The sequence below is a fragment of the Dioscorea cayenensis genome, chromosome 20 (assembly GCF_009730915.1).
Source record: "Dioscorea cayenensis subsp. rotundata cultivar TDr96_F1 chromosome 20, TDr96_F1_v2_PseudoChromosome.rev07_lg8_w22 25.fasta, whole genome shotgun sequence".
Taxonomy (NCBI): Eukaryota; Viridiplantae; Streptophyta; class Magnoliopsida; order Dioscoreales; family Dioscoreaceae; genus Dioscorea; species Dioscorea cayenensis.
In genome coordinates this window covers 32,274,877-32,288,627 of record NC_052490.1, presented here as the reverse complement: position 1 = coordinate 32,288,627, position 13,751 = coordinate 32,274,877, and the positions used below count along the sequence as shown (strand labels likewise).

The window sequence follows — 13,751 nt, the reverse complement described above, 5'->3', positions numbered from 1 at the left end:
AATTTTTATTAATCAGATAACTTTTTTTTAAAAAGCACTCAGCAAGTCCTCATTTATTCTAATCAATACAAATATCTAAATTTTTATTTTTCATGCAAATGTATACAACTTTAAAAGCTTTTTTTTTTCTTATAAAAAGGCAATCTAAATCCTTATTTTCCTCATCTCTGGTGAGGATAACTGTTTACTTTCTTCTCTTTTTGTTCTAGCTGTTATTTTTCTCGACATGTACTTTTATTTTTCCCGGTTTATCTTCACGTTTAATAAATTCAGTGGTTTTATCCACTTTTATTCAAAAAGCAATCTAAATCACTCTAATCATTAGCTCTAGACATAATATGAGATTGAGAAACAAAATTTGACCAAAAGAATACCTATATTAGACAAAATAAATCTTTTCTTCTTCGTACATATATACATAAAAAATGATATAAATTATATAATAATTAACCAAATTATTAAAATACTGAAAAATAACTAACATGGTCAGGCCTAACCAGCTTAGTATGTTTGCACTAGTGGATAGTTCTAGGTTTAGGCAACCGATAAGGCTTAAAAAGTTCCAAAGAGACACCGGAACAAAGGCTCATCCCATCCCAACATCAGCTCCGCCTCGTTTCAGTCTTCGCGGATGCGGCTCTTCTCTTGTTTGTGAGTTCCTCGTCGATCGATCATTTATCTTCGCATTTATTCCATTAAATTCTAGGTTTGATTCTATGCTCCGTTGTCATTCGAATCATTCCCCCTTCGAAAGCTTTTTTTTAAAAAAAAAAATTTGAAATTCATGTTAAACATTCAATGCCGGTATAATTAGGGCTTTAATTTGATGATATTTGTAGATTATTCAAGCTTGAAGGTGTCAATGTTTGTTTGTTTATGAGAAATCTCGTCTGCAGAGCTTGAGAACTCTTTCGGTATGACACTTCATTTGTTTGGATTTATTGTTCCCAAAAAAAGGGGGTTTTTTTTTGTTGTTATGATTTGATTCGAAATTCAAGCGAAGTATACAGTGTTAGTTATAATTCGTGCATAAATTCGTCAAAATTGTCAATGCTGAATCCTCTGACGAAGAGATGGAGAAGTTCTTTAGTTCTTCATTCTTTTGGATTTATTTCTAATGGAACATGGATGTATATGAATATTTAAAATGTGAACTTTACTCAAATTCATGTTGTAATCACCATTTTATATAGTGATAAGTTAGCCAAGTAATTTGTATATAATTACTGCACCATTCCATTTGTTTCTTCTTGCCTTTTGCCTACTTTCAATGCCAATAGCTTAACTCATGGTTCTTCTGTGGAATACTTGGCATTTCTTATTCAGGTGATGAGTTTTTAAGGGCTTGCTTGCAATTGATTATGGAGTGTGTCTATGTTTATGGAGGATTTAGGTACTTTCATTTTACAGGAATCTCTTCTTGTTTTGTATATGAAGAAAAATAAGATGAAAATTTATGGTATGTTTTTCGATAGGAAATTCTGAAACTGTCACTGGTACTTTATCTTGGATAGTAATTGTAAAAGACATGAAAGATAGCAATAATTGGAAATAAAAGAATTGGATTTGTATGAAACAACATATGAGGTAGGACCTATTCGTCATATATTTATATTGATGCTCATCTCTCTCAAGGTTGTGTTGATCATTTGAGGTAATGCTAGGTGTTGATTGTTAGCTAGAGGCAGCGTGATTAGTATGTATGAGTAAGGAAATCGTTTCCCATAGGAAGTCCAACCTTTGTTTCATTTGTCTGTGCAGATCTGCTTCTTGTTCTTATGTTGCTTTTTTAAATTTTCATGTCAGGGTTTCAGTTCAATATCCAACATTCAAGCATGCCCTTAACAAGTCTTTAGTATCCATTCTTAACCGTGCAATGGGTTGCATTCATTTTCAACAAGCACTGGTGCAGACAAAGTTTCATATACCTTCTCTAAATAGTGCATCTCGATCATATGTCTCTGTTCAAGCCTTTTCTAGAGAGCACGTTCTCGGAAAGTTGCAACTCTTGATAGAGAGAGACTCAAATAAAATCAGTAATCTGGATTCTAGTTCTGAATCACACCTGAAGTGTATTGAAAATGATAATGTTTCAGTAGCTAACAATGGATATTATGGCCAAATAGACTTGGCTGAGGATCAGATGGGGGCAGCTGGTTTGGCTCCTAATTTTAACAAAGACCTCGAAAATATTTCTGATAAGGAAATCCAAAGAAGACAAAAGATTGGCCTGGCAAACAAAGGTAGAACACCATGGAACAAAGGACGGAAACACAGTGAAGGTAATTGGTTTTATGTCAATGATTGAACATTCTTCGTGTCTCAATATGATAATATTGTTCTCTTACCATCATTTTGGAATGTTAGAGACCCGTCAACGGATCAAAATGAAAACTATAGAGGCCCTGAGAAATCCCAAGGTGATGTCATGTAAGAATCAATGTTATGCTGTTTTTGTGTGACGTGTCAATTCTTTAGTCAAAGGTCTTTTACTCTATCTTGCTTTTATTTTGCTTTACACCATTGCAGATCAGGAAGAAGATGTCTGAACACTCTCGTTCTCATAGGTATCTATAAAACCTTATTCATTTATGCTCAGGGTTTCTGTTTGTTAACAAAATCATACCCGAGTTTTCTACAAGTGGCTTGAGTTGCTTAGTGTCATCAGTTGAATCATTTGCTCCAGTGAACAGAGCAAGGCAAGAATAAGCATGGGTTTAAAAAAGATTTGGGCAAAGCGTTTGCAGTTTAGAAGATCACAGGAGAAATGTTATTCCTCGTGGGCCGGGAGGATTGCAGAAGCAGCAAAAGAAGGTGGTTATGATCAAGCGAAATTAGATTGGGATAGCTATGATAAAATGAAGGCCGATATAGAATATCAGTTCTTTCAACGAAGAGCAGACAAAGTAAGAGACAAGGAAATCGCGAAACTAAGAGCTCTAAGAGCTGCAAGGATTAGAGCAGAAAAGCTTGCTATGCAAAAGGAAGAGAAGGCAAAATCTATACAAGCAAAGGCATCAGAGCATAACAAACCAGTGACGAAGAAAAAGAAGGCCGTTATGTCAAAGGCTTTGAAATTGAAGGCGACATTAACGAAGGTAAAAGTAATCTTCATGAATTGAACTTTACACTTGGGCCTGCTGTTTTACGAGCTAGCAGACACAAGTTGAGCTCACATTTCTTATGCTTAATGCAATTTAGTGACCTTGTTTAATGTCGTTAGAAATGAAAATAGTCTGCAATGCCTATAAATCTAGATCACAAAGACATTTCATGTTTTTATGCTTGTCACTGATGTAATGTTGTCCTTCATAGTTCCATCACCGAAAGAAGCAATTGGATAGTTTGACCAGTGTCCAAATCAAGAAGACAAACAAACCCCGGCCACTCTTTGAGAAATGGGATATGGAGCTAATCAAGAAGGAGAAAATGCGCGGATGTGTTTCCTTAGCTGATCAAATTCAAGCAGTGAAGAGCAGGAAACCAAACTTTTGATGCCGTGGAAGAGAAAGTCGGAGTTTTCTCTTAAATTCACACGTCCTGTCTATTTTTTTTATTTTTCTCTGTTTCATGGAGAAAAAAAATCACTTTGTACTTGCTCTAAACTTGTGATTGAATCTATGAATGAAGAAACTTTGACCCTGTACTTATCCAATATCTCATCATTGTTCTTGAGGTTGAGTACAAGCAAATTTCTTCAGCTTCTAGACATTAAGCCAAGGCCTGTTATTTCAAGACAAATATTGAATATTATATACTTAATGTCAAAGAGTCCTACCAACATCATTAAGGAAATTAAACTTCATATAATTAGTCTGCTTTGAAATGGTTCTGCCTCTAAAATAATTTTATATGCATCTCTGCATTAATGTTGAACATTAAATAACAACACCACAACACCTTGCTTGGAGATTTCCGAAAATGGTTGCAAGATATAAGAGATCATTTCCATTAATAAGATCTCCTACCTATACCTGCATCAAATTAATTAACTACCTGAATACTCAATGCTCTTTAATTTTCTTTCAGTATCGATAACCAAGCTATAGTATAGATAACAATCAGTTTCTTATTTCATACAAGAAATATTTTTTTTCCTTTGATGTAAATACATAACAAATCCATATTAGTTTGCAAGTGGTCCTCACTGATACTTTAGTTAATCCACCAACCTTAATTCAAGAACTATGAGACAGATATCATACTGTAGTTATTTTTATTTTCTTGAAATAAAAATAGTTTTTTTTATGGCATGGAAAATTAAAATGTAAAATTAAAATTGTTTGGTTTTTTTGGACCTCACCAGTCACCACCTTTGGTGAACCAACGTAGACTGAAGTTTTCAAATAGCTCGTGACCAATGTTGCACGTTAGGGAGAGATGGGTGCCCCCAACTTCACCAACTATTTATCAGTCTTGCTTAACGGGTCAAGCTTTCTGTTCATCTAAAAAACATGCAAAACCTAATTTTTCATATATGCTCATCATATTATCTTTCATGATTCTATGCATCCAATTGCAAGCCAAATATATTTTCCTAAAATGTCAATATAGGTTTTTTTATTAACAAAAAAAAATATTTTATATATTCATATATATATATATATATATTGAAAATATAGTACCACATCGGTGGTGTGATAGAAGTGTAATGGGTTTATATATAGGTATAGGAGTTGAGCCACTAAGTCTTGAGACTTTTTGGTATAAGACCCCTAAGCCAATATAGAGCCCATATAGGGCCCACTAGTACCAAAAATATAAAATCTAACATGGTATCAGAGAAATATAGTGGAGCCAACGATGTGGTACAAGTCTATGTGTGTATGACCTCCATGTGTGTAGGACCTCTGAGACACAAGTAGTGTACAAGTCCATGTAAACAGACCTCTGGTGTACAAGTCTGTGCAAGTTCGACTGAGTTGAACTTGAGGGAGGGTGTTGAAAATATAGTACCACATCGGTTGTGTGATAGAAGTGTAATGGGTTTATATATAGTTATAGGGGTTGAGCCACTAAGTCTTGAAACTTTTTGGTGTTAAACCCCTAAGTCAATATATAGCCCATATATAGGGCTCACTAGTACCAAAAATATAAAATCTAACAATATATATATATATATATTGCTTTATAATATATGTGTTGCTTTATCAACTAAAGCAATTTATATCGCCTCTTGCAATATTATTTGTATATATATGTAAAATTATATATTTTAAAAGTTAATAATGATTTCTCAATGAATATTCAATTTCTAGAAATATACAAATAAAATTGTATAAAAGACATTTCATTTGCTTTCCTTCATTATAGAATGAAAAGCGAAATTTGAAATACATATACATATATATATATATATATATATATATGAAAGGTGATAATCAACTATTAGTCTATTACTCTATATTATAGTTTAAATTATTTAAATAGTCAAATCCACTTTGTTCAAATAGTTAGCAACACCAACATGAATTTTATTTAATACCGAATAAGATAAAAGGGAAAAAGAAAATCAAAAGAGATACCTGTAAATAATATATAAACTTCTCCAAATATCTAAAAACAGCAATAATACATTACAACATCTAAGAAATAATCAAATATTAAAAAAAAATTGAGTCACATTATAAGACAAGCTTTTCAAAATACTATATTTTGCATGAAGTCCTCACAAAGCATTGATGTTTGGTGTGTTAGCTCATCTCCTTCTCCTCCTTTTATCTTCTAACTCTCCAAACTTCCTTTTCATCTTCTCCTCCTCCTCCTTCATCTTCATCTCCATCTCCATCTCCATCTCCATCTCACTCCTCTTCTCCCTCCATGGACCTCCCACTAAGCTCACCGGAACCCAGTCACCGGAAAACCCAATACCATATACAAACAAGATCATTATCCTACACACTCCCTTCCAGCTCCGGCAACTCTCTCTGGTCTTCTTGCCATAACTTTCTTCACCCTCAAACAAGATCCATTCTCAAAGACATAACTTGTGAAGCAAATCCCGGTGAGCTTCTCGCAATTGTAGGTCCGAGTGGTGCCGGAAAAACAACTCTTTTATCAATACTCGCTGGAGTTATCCACCCACAAAGAATCTCCGGTGATGTCTTAATAAATGGCATCCCTATGAACATCTCAAGATTTCGTCGAATCTCCGGCTATGTCTCTCAAGAAGACACACTCTTTCCTCTACTCACTGTCAAAGAGTCTCTCCTTTACACTGCTCGCTTGAGACTTGGAGTCACAGTTCATGAATCCATGGCTCTAGTTTTTGACCTTCTGAAAGCTTTAGGACTTGATCATGTTGCCGAGACAAAGATCGGTGGCGGCATCTCCGGTGGAGAGCGACGCCGAGTGTCCATTGGCAATGAATTAGTACACAACCCTTCTGTTCTTCTTCTCGACGAGCCGACTTCCGGTCTTGACTCAGTTTCAGCTCTTCATATCATTCATATGCTCAAATCAATGGCAATGATTCAATCCAAGACCATCGTTCTCACAATCCATCAACCCGGCTTTCGCATTCTTGAGCTCCTCGACAAGCTCTTACTCATCTCAGGTGGCATCGTTTGCCACAACGGCTCCATAGAATCACTCGAAAAGAAGCTCATCGATGCTGGCCATTACATTCCTCATCATATAAACATCCTAGAGTTTGCCATGGATTCTTTATCATCATCATCAACATCATCAACATCATCTAATCCTCTAGAGCTGTATCATAGATTAGTAATCCCCGAAGAGAAAAAACAAATCCAATACCCAAATTCACGTTGCAGAGAAACCTCAATCCTCACAGAGAGATTCTTCAAGAACATCTTGAGAACAAGGCAGCTGTTCACAGCCAGACTAATTCAGTCAGCAATAGCCGGCATTGGCCTCGGCACCGTCTTCATGAATGTCCACAACCTTCAAGCAAGAGTCGGCTTTTTCGCCTTCAGCCTTACATTCCTCCTCTCCTCCACAACAGAAGGCCTTCCTATCTTCTTACAAGAAAGGAGAATTCTCATGAAAGAGACATCTAGAGGAGCTTATAGAGTCTCTTCTTATGTTGCAGCAAATGCTCTGGTTTTCCTCCCATTCTTGCTCACAGTTGCACTTCTATACTCCATTCCTGTTTACTTCTTGGTTGGTCTCAGAAGACAAATGGATTGTTTCCTTTACTTTTCTCTGGTGGTTTGGATGGTGATGCTCATGGCCAACTCCTTTGTGGCATTCTTCAGTGCACTTGTGCCAAACTTTATTATGGGGAACTCTCTAATTGCTGGGTTTATGGGTTCTTTCTTCTTGTTCTCAGGGTACTTCATCTCAAGAGACAGTATTCCAAAGTACTGGATTTTCATGCATTATTTGAGCTTGTTTAAGTATCCTTTTGAGGCTTTTGTTATAAATGAATACGGCGGCGACGCCGGCCGGAGACAGTGCATGCAGGTGGAGGGAAGTGTTTGTGTTCTTGATGGAGGTTTGTTCTTGAGACAACAAGGGTTTAAAGAGGTTGAGAAGTGGAGGAACATTGGAGTCATGCTGGGGTTCATTTGTGGTTATAGGATTCTATCTTTGCTTGTCTTGTGGTTTAGGTGTTACAGAGTGAGGAGATGAGAGGTTTTTCTTTTCTTTTCTTATTATTATTATTTTTTTAAAATTTAATTTTCTTTGTTGGTGTTTTGTTTAAGATTATAGCTATGATTTTACTATTGGTTTAATTGAGTATATTCATAATGTAACAATGACTTTATTCTCAATAAATAATTAACTTTTGCAGTTAATTTTTGTTTAGTTGGTTGTTTCATGGAGGAAAACAGAGCATGATGAGTAGTAGCATTCTCTGTTGTGGTGGTTCTCAAATGTGTTGTATGGATTATAGGGTTGAGGTTGCATGTTTTGCATTGCATAATAAATTTGATTATTATTCAAAATAAATATCATATATATATCAATATATGTATGTGTTAATATTCAAAAAATATATTTGCACCAGATGGGGCACGGATCATTTGTGTCCTGACTAGTCATTAATGGAACCCAGAAGGATGTATTTTTCTAGGTGTGTGAGTCACATATTATTTTTATTTTTTTTTTTTTTAACAAAATGAGAAGTCACAAAATTAGGGGCATGTACCGAACTAAAAAGTGAATATCCAACTCTGTACTTTTAGTCAGAAAGATAAAGTTTGAGTAATAAATTTAATTACGCAATAAGAATCTATTATCATTATTATTTGATTGTCTAAAAAAAATATTTAAATTTAGGATAATAAAAATTTCTGATCTCAATCTTGAGCAAGTGGGATTGTGAAAGTGGACTTGTTGTTTTTAGTTATATTTATTTTACTATTATCATTTTAGTGTAGTGTTAGTGAATTTTCGGTTATTCTTCTCCTTGGTTAGTACTTTTATTTTTTTTTCTCTTCTATTATTAGTGAATTTTTCAGTATTCTTCTCCTTGATTTGTACTATATCTCTCTCCCCCTTCCACCATTCCTATCTCTCATGTTGTTTTGTATTTTGTACTATTTTTTTAAATACTTTTTCATTTATTTTTAAGCGAACTAGGTTTATTCAATTTTTTTTTTTTTTTAAATATCTGCCCTAACATAACCATATTTAAAAGGACTTCAATTAAAATTTTATTTTTTAATTTTATATAAATTAGTACGAATAATAAATCAAAATAACCCATCTATGATACATATATAGTCCCAACCAAACCCTATGTTCCATCCAATACCGTATTAGGACACGTGGCAACATTCCGGCGGTGTATGGACGATAACACGTTTCGGACGAGTTTGTATTTCTCACTATAAGACACGCTTCTCTTTCTCTTTATCACTCCTTCCTAATCGACCCCTAATGGCGGCTGCGACCTCGTTCTCCTCCGCCGCCGCTATCGCCTCCCGCTCCAAAACCCTAAACCCGCCGTCGAGAACCCTGTGTTCCACCTTGAGCTTCTCCTCGTCGAGGTCTCTCGGACGTGTCTTTGCTGCGGTTCGATCGATGTCGGTCGGTGGCGCTGCAGTTGGGGCTAAGATGGTCTCCGCTCCGGCTGTGAGCAAGCCTCCTCCTTTGCTTGACTTCGAGACGTCTGTTTTCAAGAAGGAGAAGATCAACCTTGCTGGCCATGATGAGGTTTTTCTTCTTGAGTTTTTTTTGAAAAATTAGGGATTTTTTTTGGGGTCTTTTGTATGATTTTTAATGAGGTTTGATTTTCAGTTCATAGTGCGAGGAGGGAGGGATTTGTTCCCCTTGTTGCCCGAGGCGTTCAAGGGAATCAAGCAGATTGGGGTCATCGGATGGGGGTCACAGGTGAAATACTACTGATTCCTCTTCTTCTTCTTCTTCTTCTTTTACCTTTTTGACATTGCTCTCTGGTCTAGAGATAATTGATAGTGTCCATTCATTTGTCGTGTGAGTTCAGAGCTTTGGATTTTGGAGATGATTTCAGGTGGTGGATATATGCCATCTCTGATATAAGATTTATGAGCGATTAATCTAACAAATAGCTGTTTTAGTGCATTATGGCTGTTGTACATAGAAATTGAATGTTTATTCTTAATTACTGGGCAAGTGATCATTCTCTGCCTATATATTTTTTCTTTTTCTTTTTTTAATGCTGGTTTCTTAAACTGTATTTTCATTTATTAGAAATTCGTCAATGAAGTAAGAAATGGGGAAGAAACTTTAAGAAAAGTAAATATGTTTGACAAGGTGTCAATTTTGGCAAGAGGTATATGTCACTTGTGCACTTTGTAGTTGTAAGTTTTACTTAAGTATGTTGCATCTCCTATTATATTATCACAGTTAATTACTCTTCTTTGTGCTGTCACAAAGAGTAACTATTTTTCTATTGTTTTGTTACTCTGTGTTCTACTTCATTGGTTTCTCTTTTTGAAATAAAATTACCTTTTGCCTGTGTGACCTTATCCCGCATGTGGTTGCTCTTTTCATAATCTTCCTCAATCTTACAACAGTTAACTATCTTTCACTAGGGCCCAGCACAAGCTCAAAATTTGAGGGATTCGCTTGCAGCAGCTAAATCTGATATCGTGGTTAAGGTAATGTTTTTCCAGTGTTTCCTAACTGTTTCTTTTGTATTATTTAGTGATGATGTTTCTGGTGGATTCCTATTATCACATGTTATGAAGCTGTAAGTCAGTTATAAAGCTTCTTTTTATTCGATTGGGATATGTACTCAAACAAAGTTATTGTGAATTTGCAAGTTAATTTTCACCATCTCAAGGTTGTACCTGCCTAATTATATTATTACCTTGAGCATTTGCATTGTTGTAATCCTGCTGTCTTCTGTCTTGTATCTTATATGTGAAATTTACCTGTCAGTGTTTTCTGTGAAAGCTTTATGGAGCAAGCGCAAGTAATTTTCCTCATTATAATCTGATGTAGATTACGTTCTCCTTGTCTTTGTTATTTTGAGTAAATACCTTCCTTGCTATTTGCGCAAATTGATTTTCTAGCATTTTTTTTTTAAATTTGAGCAGTCATCATTTTAATTTTTTGTAATATGTTTCTTGTAGATTGGTCTTAGAAAAGGCTCTCGCTCTTTCAATGAAGCACGTGCTGCTGGATTTACTGAAGAAAATGGCACATTGGGGGATATTTGGGAAACTATTTCAGGCAGTGACCTAGTGTTGCTATTGATCTCTGATGCTGCTCAGGTTAGTTATTGGAAATATAGTATTCAAGTTGTTTAAGTAGATCAAGTGTTGATATATGTGCTTAAATTTCTTGTATGTTAGAAGATTGTCTTATATGAGTTCCTCTACCATTTATCCACCAATTGGTTTATTTGTGATGTCTAATCCATCATCAGCTACCCTATTTATTTGAATTGAAGCTGCAAGTTTATCGCAATCATATTAAGACATGAATATAGTGGAGGTTGTGACTTTTGGGCTGTACTTGCTGCTTGTAACGTTTAGCCATTGCATCATTCACCATGCCACACACCATTCTACAAGTTTTTCTTAATTGTAACTCTTTGAAATTGAGAATCCGATTCTAATAAATATATACTCCAACATTCATAAACCTATGTTCTGTGCTGATTTTTTTGTTGGTTTGTGGTGCAGGCAGATAACTATGAGAAAATACTCTCTCATATGAAACCAAACAGCATCTTAGGGTTGTCACATGGTTTCCTTCTCGGACACTTGCAGTCTCTCCGCCTTGACTTCCCAAAGCACATCAGTGTGATTGCTGTATGCCCCAAGGGCATGGGCCCGTCAGTGAGGAGGCTCTATGTTCAAGGGAAGGAGATCAATGGTGCAGGAATCAATTCCAGTTTTGCTGTTCACCAGGTCCCTTCGCTTAGATTGTATCTAACATGTAGAAGTTTTGTATGCTTATTGCTTAGTTATATATTTTGCATTTCATATTCTTGATTGTCACGTGTTATAATCTGGCAATATCTATGGGAATATCTTCTTATAATTGCTAGTATCTTGAAGGATTTTGGTGGATCTTTTCTTTAGTCTCTTATGGTGGCATGTATCAACAGGACATTGATGGGAGAGCAACTGATGTCGCCCTAGGATGGTCTGTCGCTCTGGGATCTCCTTTTACATTTGCCACTACTCTTGAGCAGGAGTACAGGAGTGATATTTTTGGGGAGCGGGGTTTGTTCACTGATCCATGAACCACAAGTTGTCATCGGCTGTATGCTTATTCTGATTCACTGATTACTTTTTGGCATCTAGGTATTCTACTTGGAGCTGTGCATGGAATGGTGGAGGCCTTGTTTAGAAGGTACACTGAAAGTGGCATGGCTGAAGAACTAGCTTACAAGAACACCGTGGAGTGCATAACAGGAATCATGTCAAAAACTATCTCAACAAAGGTAAGTTTACTCCTGCTGTGCATCTTATCTTTATATTCTTTATAGTTTCATATGTTGATCATGTCATTTTTCAGGGAATGCTTGCTTTGTACAATTCCTTGTCTGAGGATGGGAAGAAGGAATTCAATGCTGCCTACAGTGCATCCTTCTATCCTTGCATGGATATCCTGTATGAGTGCTATGAAGATGTTGCTTCTGGAAGTGAGATTCGCAGTGTTGTTTTGGCTGGGCAACGCTTTTATGTAAGCTGTGGAACTTGTACTGTAACTCAATGCAAATTAGTTAGGATCTCAGCTAGAAAATAATGAACTTTCTTGCAAATATTTATGACAGGAAAAGGAGGGCTTACCTGCATTCCCCATGGGCAAGATTGATCAGACAAGGATGTGGAAAGTTGGCGAGAGAGTCCGCGCTTCCCGGTCCGCAGATGATCTGGGTCCTCTTCATCCCTTCACGGCAGGGGTATATGTTGCACTAATGATGGCTCAGGTACGAAGATCCATCCCCCTCATGTTCCTCGGTCAAAGTTCTTTTTTCTTCAATTCTTGTAAATGAAATCTGAGCGGATATTGCAGATTGAGGTCCTAAGGAAGAAGGGACATTCATACTCAGAGATCATCAATGAGAGTGTGATTGAAGCCGTGGATTCCCTGAACCCTTTCATGCATGCCCGCGGTGTGTCATTTATGGTTGATAACTGCTCCACCACCGCCCGCCTGGGATCAAGAAAATGGGCCCCTAGATTTGATTACATCCTCACCCAACAAGCATTTGTTGCTGTGGACAAAAACACTGCCATCAATCAGGACCTCATCAGCAATTTCTTCTCAGATGCAGTTCATGGTGCCATGGAGGTATGCGCCCAATTGAGGCCCACTGTTGACATTTCAGTGCCCCCTGATGCGGACTTCGTCCGTCCAGAACTGCGCCAATCTAGCAATTGAGGTTATGAGAGTTTTGGTTTAAATTGCAGTGCTTGCAGGGTGAGATAATTTAGTTGCATTGTAAGCTTCTGAATCCTGTGTTATGTATGCTTATTAGCGGTCTTTAGCCTTTGTATCACCCTCTTGGAATAAGCAGCAATGTTTGCTGGGTGTCAGACTTGCACTCTTTCGACTATTTTATTAGGATTTGGTTGCTTCTAAGTGGTTAATTCTCCTAAATTTACAACCATTTATCCATCAGAAATTATATTTAAAAACACACATATAATGTGTTTTTTATTAAAAGTTGAGATTTTTATATTTAGGCTTTAACATTAAATTAACCACTCCTAGTATCCAAAGAAAAAGGATATACTTTTGTGTTTATTTTTATTGTTTGATACATATGGATAGAGGTTAATATGTTTATGTTTTATATTATTTGTTATATTTAAAATTATAATTATTTATAAGAGAAATTTCTAATTCTAAGATATATTTATTTAAAGATACATGATATTGGAATAAGAAAATCTATTTCTTAATATAATCATTAAAGGGATAACTAATGATTAACCATCATTCAGTAAAAAGTCAATTTTAAAAATATATAAAAAAACTCAAAATTAAATTTACAGTAAAATAAGTCACCTGGTCCCTTGCATAGAGATTGAACATAACATGCTTATTGAGTTTGATTGCCCTTCATACACCAGTGGTGCAGTGTTTGTCTTAAGTAAATTTAAAGGTGTTTGTCATTTATTTATAAATAATAATAATAATAATAATAATAATAATAATAACAAAATGAGCAGTGGATTGTTTGCATACAGATTAGTTTGCGGTAACGGTAATATGAAAAAATTACCATATGTTATGTAGTAATCTAAAAATATTACTACATTTGTCATTGCATCAGACAATCTGGATGGTAATATCACATTATCAATTTATAAATATTAACGAGAAGGTTGATA

At 35.7% G+C, this 13,751-nt stretch overlaps 3 protein-coding genes across 3 annotated transcripts; all 3 read left to right on the top strand.

The window, feature by feature from the left end:
• The first annotated feature begins 482 nt into the window (after window positions 1-482).
• Window positions 483-3,655, top strand: LOC120251462. Its single transcript, XM_039259977.1, has 7 exons — window positions 483-651; window positions 1,327-1,393; window positions 1,807-2,282; window positions 2,368-2,420; window positions 2,530-2,567; window positions 2,687-3,098; window positions 3,316-3,655. The coding sequence occupies exons 1-7, from the start codon at window positions 483-485 to the stop codon at window positions 3,493-3,495; spliced, it is 1,395 nt and encodes a 464-aa protein (XP_039115911.1). The 3' UTR covers window positions 3,496-3,655.
• Window positions 3,656-5,750: 2,095 nt separating this feature from the next.
• Window positions 5,751-7,721, top strand: LOC120251220 (ABC transporter G family member 10). Its single transcript, XM_039259759.1, has one exon. The coding sequence runs from the start codon at window positions 5,821-5,823 to the stop codon at window positions 7,594-7,596; it is 1,776 nt and encodes a 591-aa protein (XP_039115693.1). The 5' UTR covers window positions 5,751-5,820; the 3' UTR covers window positions 7,597-7,721.
• Window positions 7,722-8,819: 1,098 nt separating this feature from the next.
• LOC120251575 (ketol-acid reductoisomerase, chloroplastic) lies at window positions 8,820-12,996 on the top strand. Its single transcript, XM_039260145.1, has 10 exons — window positions 8,820-9,126; window positions 9,211-9,303; window positions 9,987-10,052; window positions 10,530-10,670; window positions 11,085-11,312; window positions 11,513-11,630; window positions 11,712-11,851; window positions 11,926-12,093; window positions 12,185-12,340; window positions 12,427-12,996. Exons 1-10 carry the CDS (start codon window positions 8,851-8,853, stop codon window positions 12,793-12,795), a joined length of 1,755 nt encoding a protein of 584 aa, XP_039116079.1. The 5' UTR covers window positions 8,820-8,850; the 3' UTR covers window positions 12,796-12,996.
• The last annotated feature ends 755 nt before the right edge of the window (window positions 12,997-13,751 follow it).

Bases quoted from the DNA above. Each gene is read 5' to 3' on its own strand.
- LOC120251462 (XM_039259977.1), top strand. From the start codon at position 483: ATGGTCAGGCCTAACCAGCTTAGTATGTTTGCACTAGTGGATAGTTCT. The intron at 2,283-2,367 runs GTAATTGGTTTT...TTGGAATGTTAG, and splicing joins AGGACGGAAACACAGTGAAG to AGACCCGTCAACGGATCAAA. The intron at 2,421-2,529 runs GTGATGTCATGT...ACACCATTGCAG, and splicing joins AGGCCCTGAGAAATCCCAAG to ATCAGGAAGAAGATGTCTGA.
- LOC120251220 (XM_039259759.1), top strand. From the start codon at position 5,821: ATGGACCTCCCACTAAGCTCACCGGAACCCAGTCACCGGAAAACCCAA.
- LOC120251575 (XM_039260145.1), top strand. From the start codon at position 8,851: ATGGCGGCTGCGACCTCGTTCTCCTCCGCCGCCGCTATCGCCTCCCGC. The intron at 10,671-11,084 runs GTTAGTTATTGG...TTTGTGGTGCAG, and splicing joins TGATCTCTGATGCTGCTCAG to GCAGATAACTATGAGAAAAT. The intron at 11,313-11,512 runs GTCCCTTCGCTT...ATGTATCAACAG, and splicing joins CCAGTTTTGCTGTTCACCAG to GACATTGATGGGAGAGCAAC.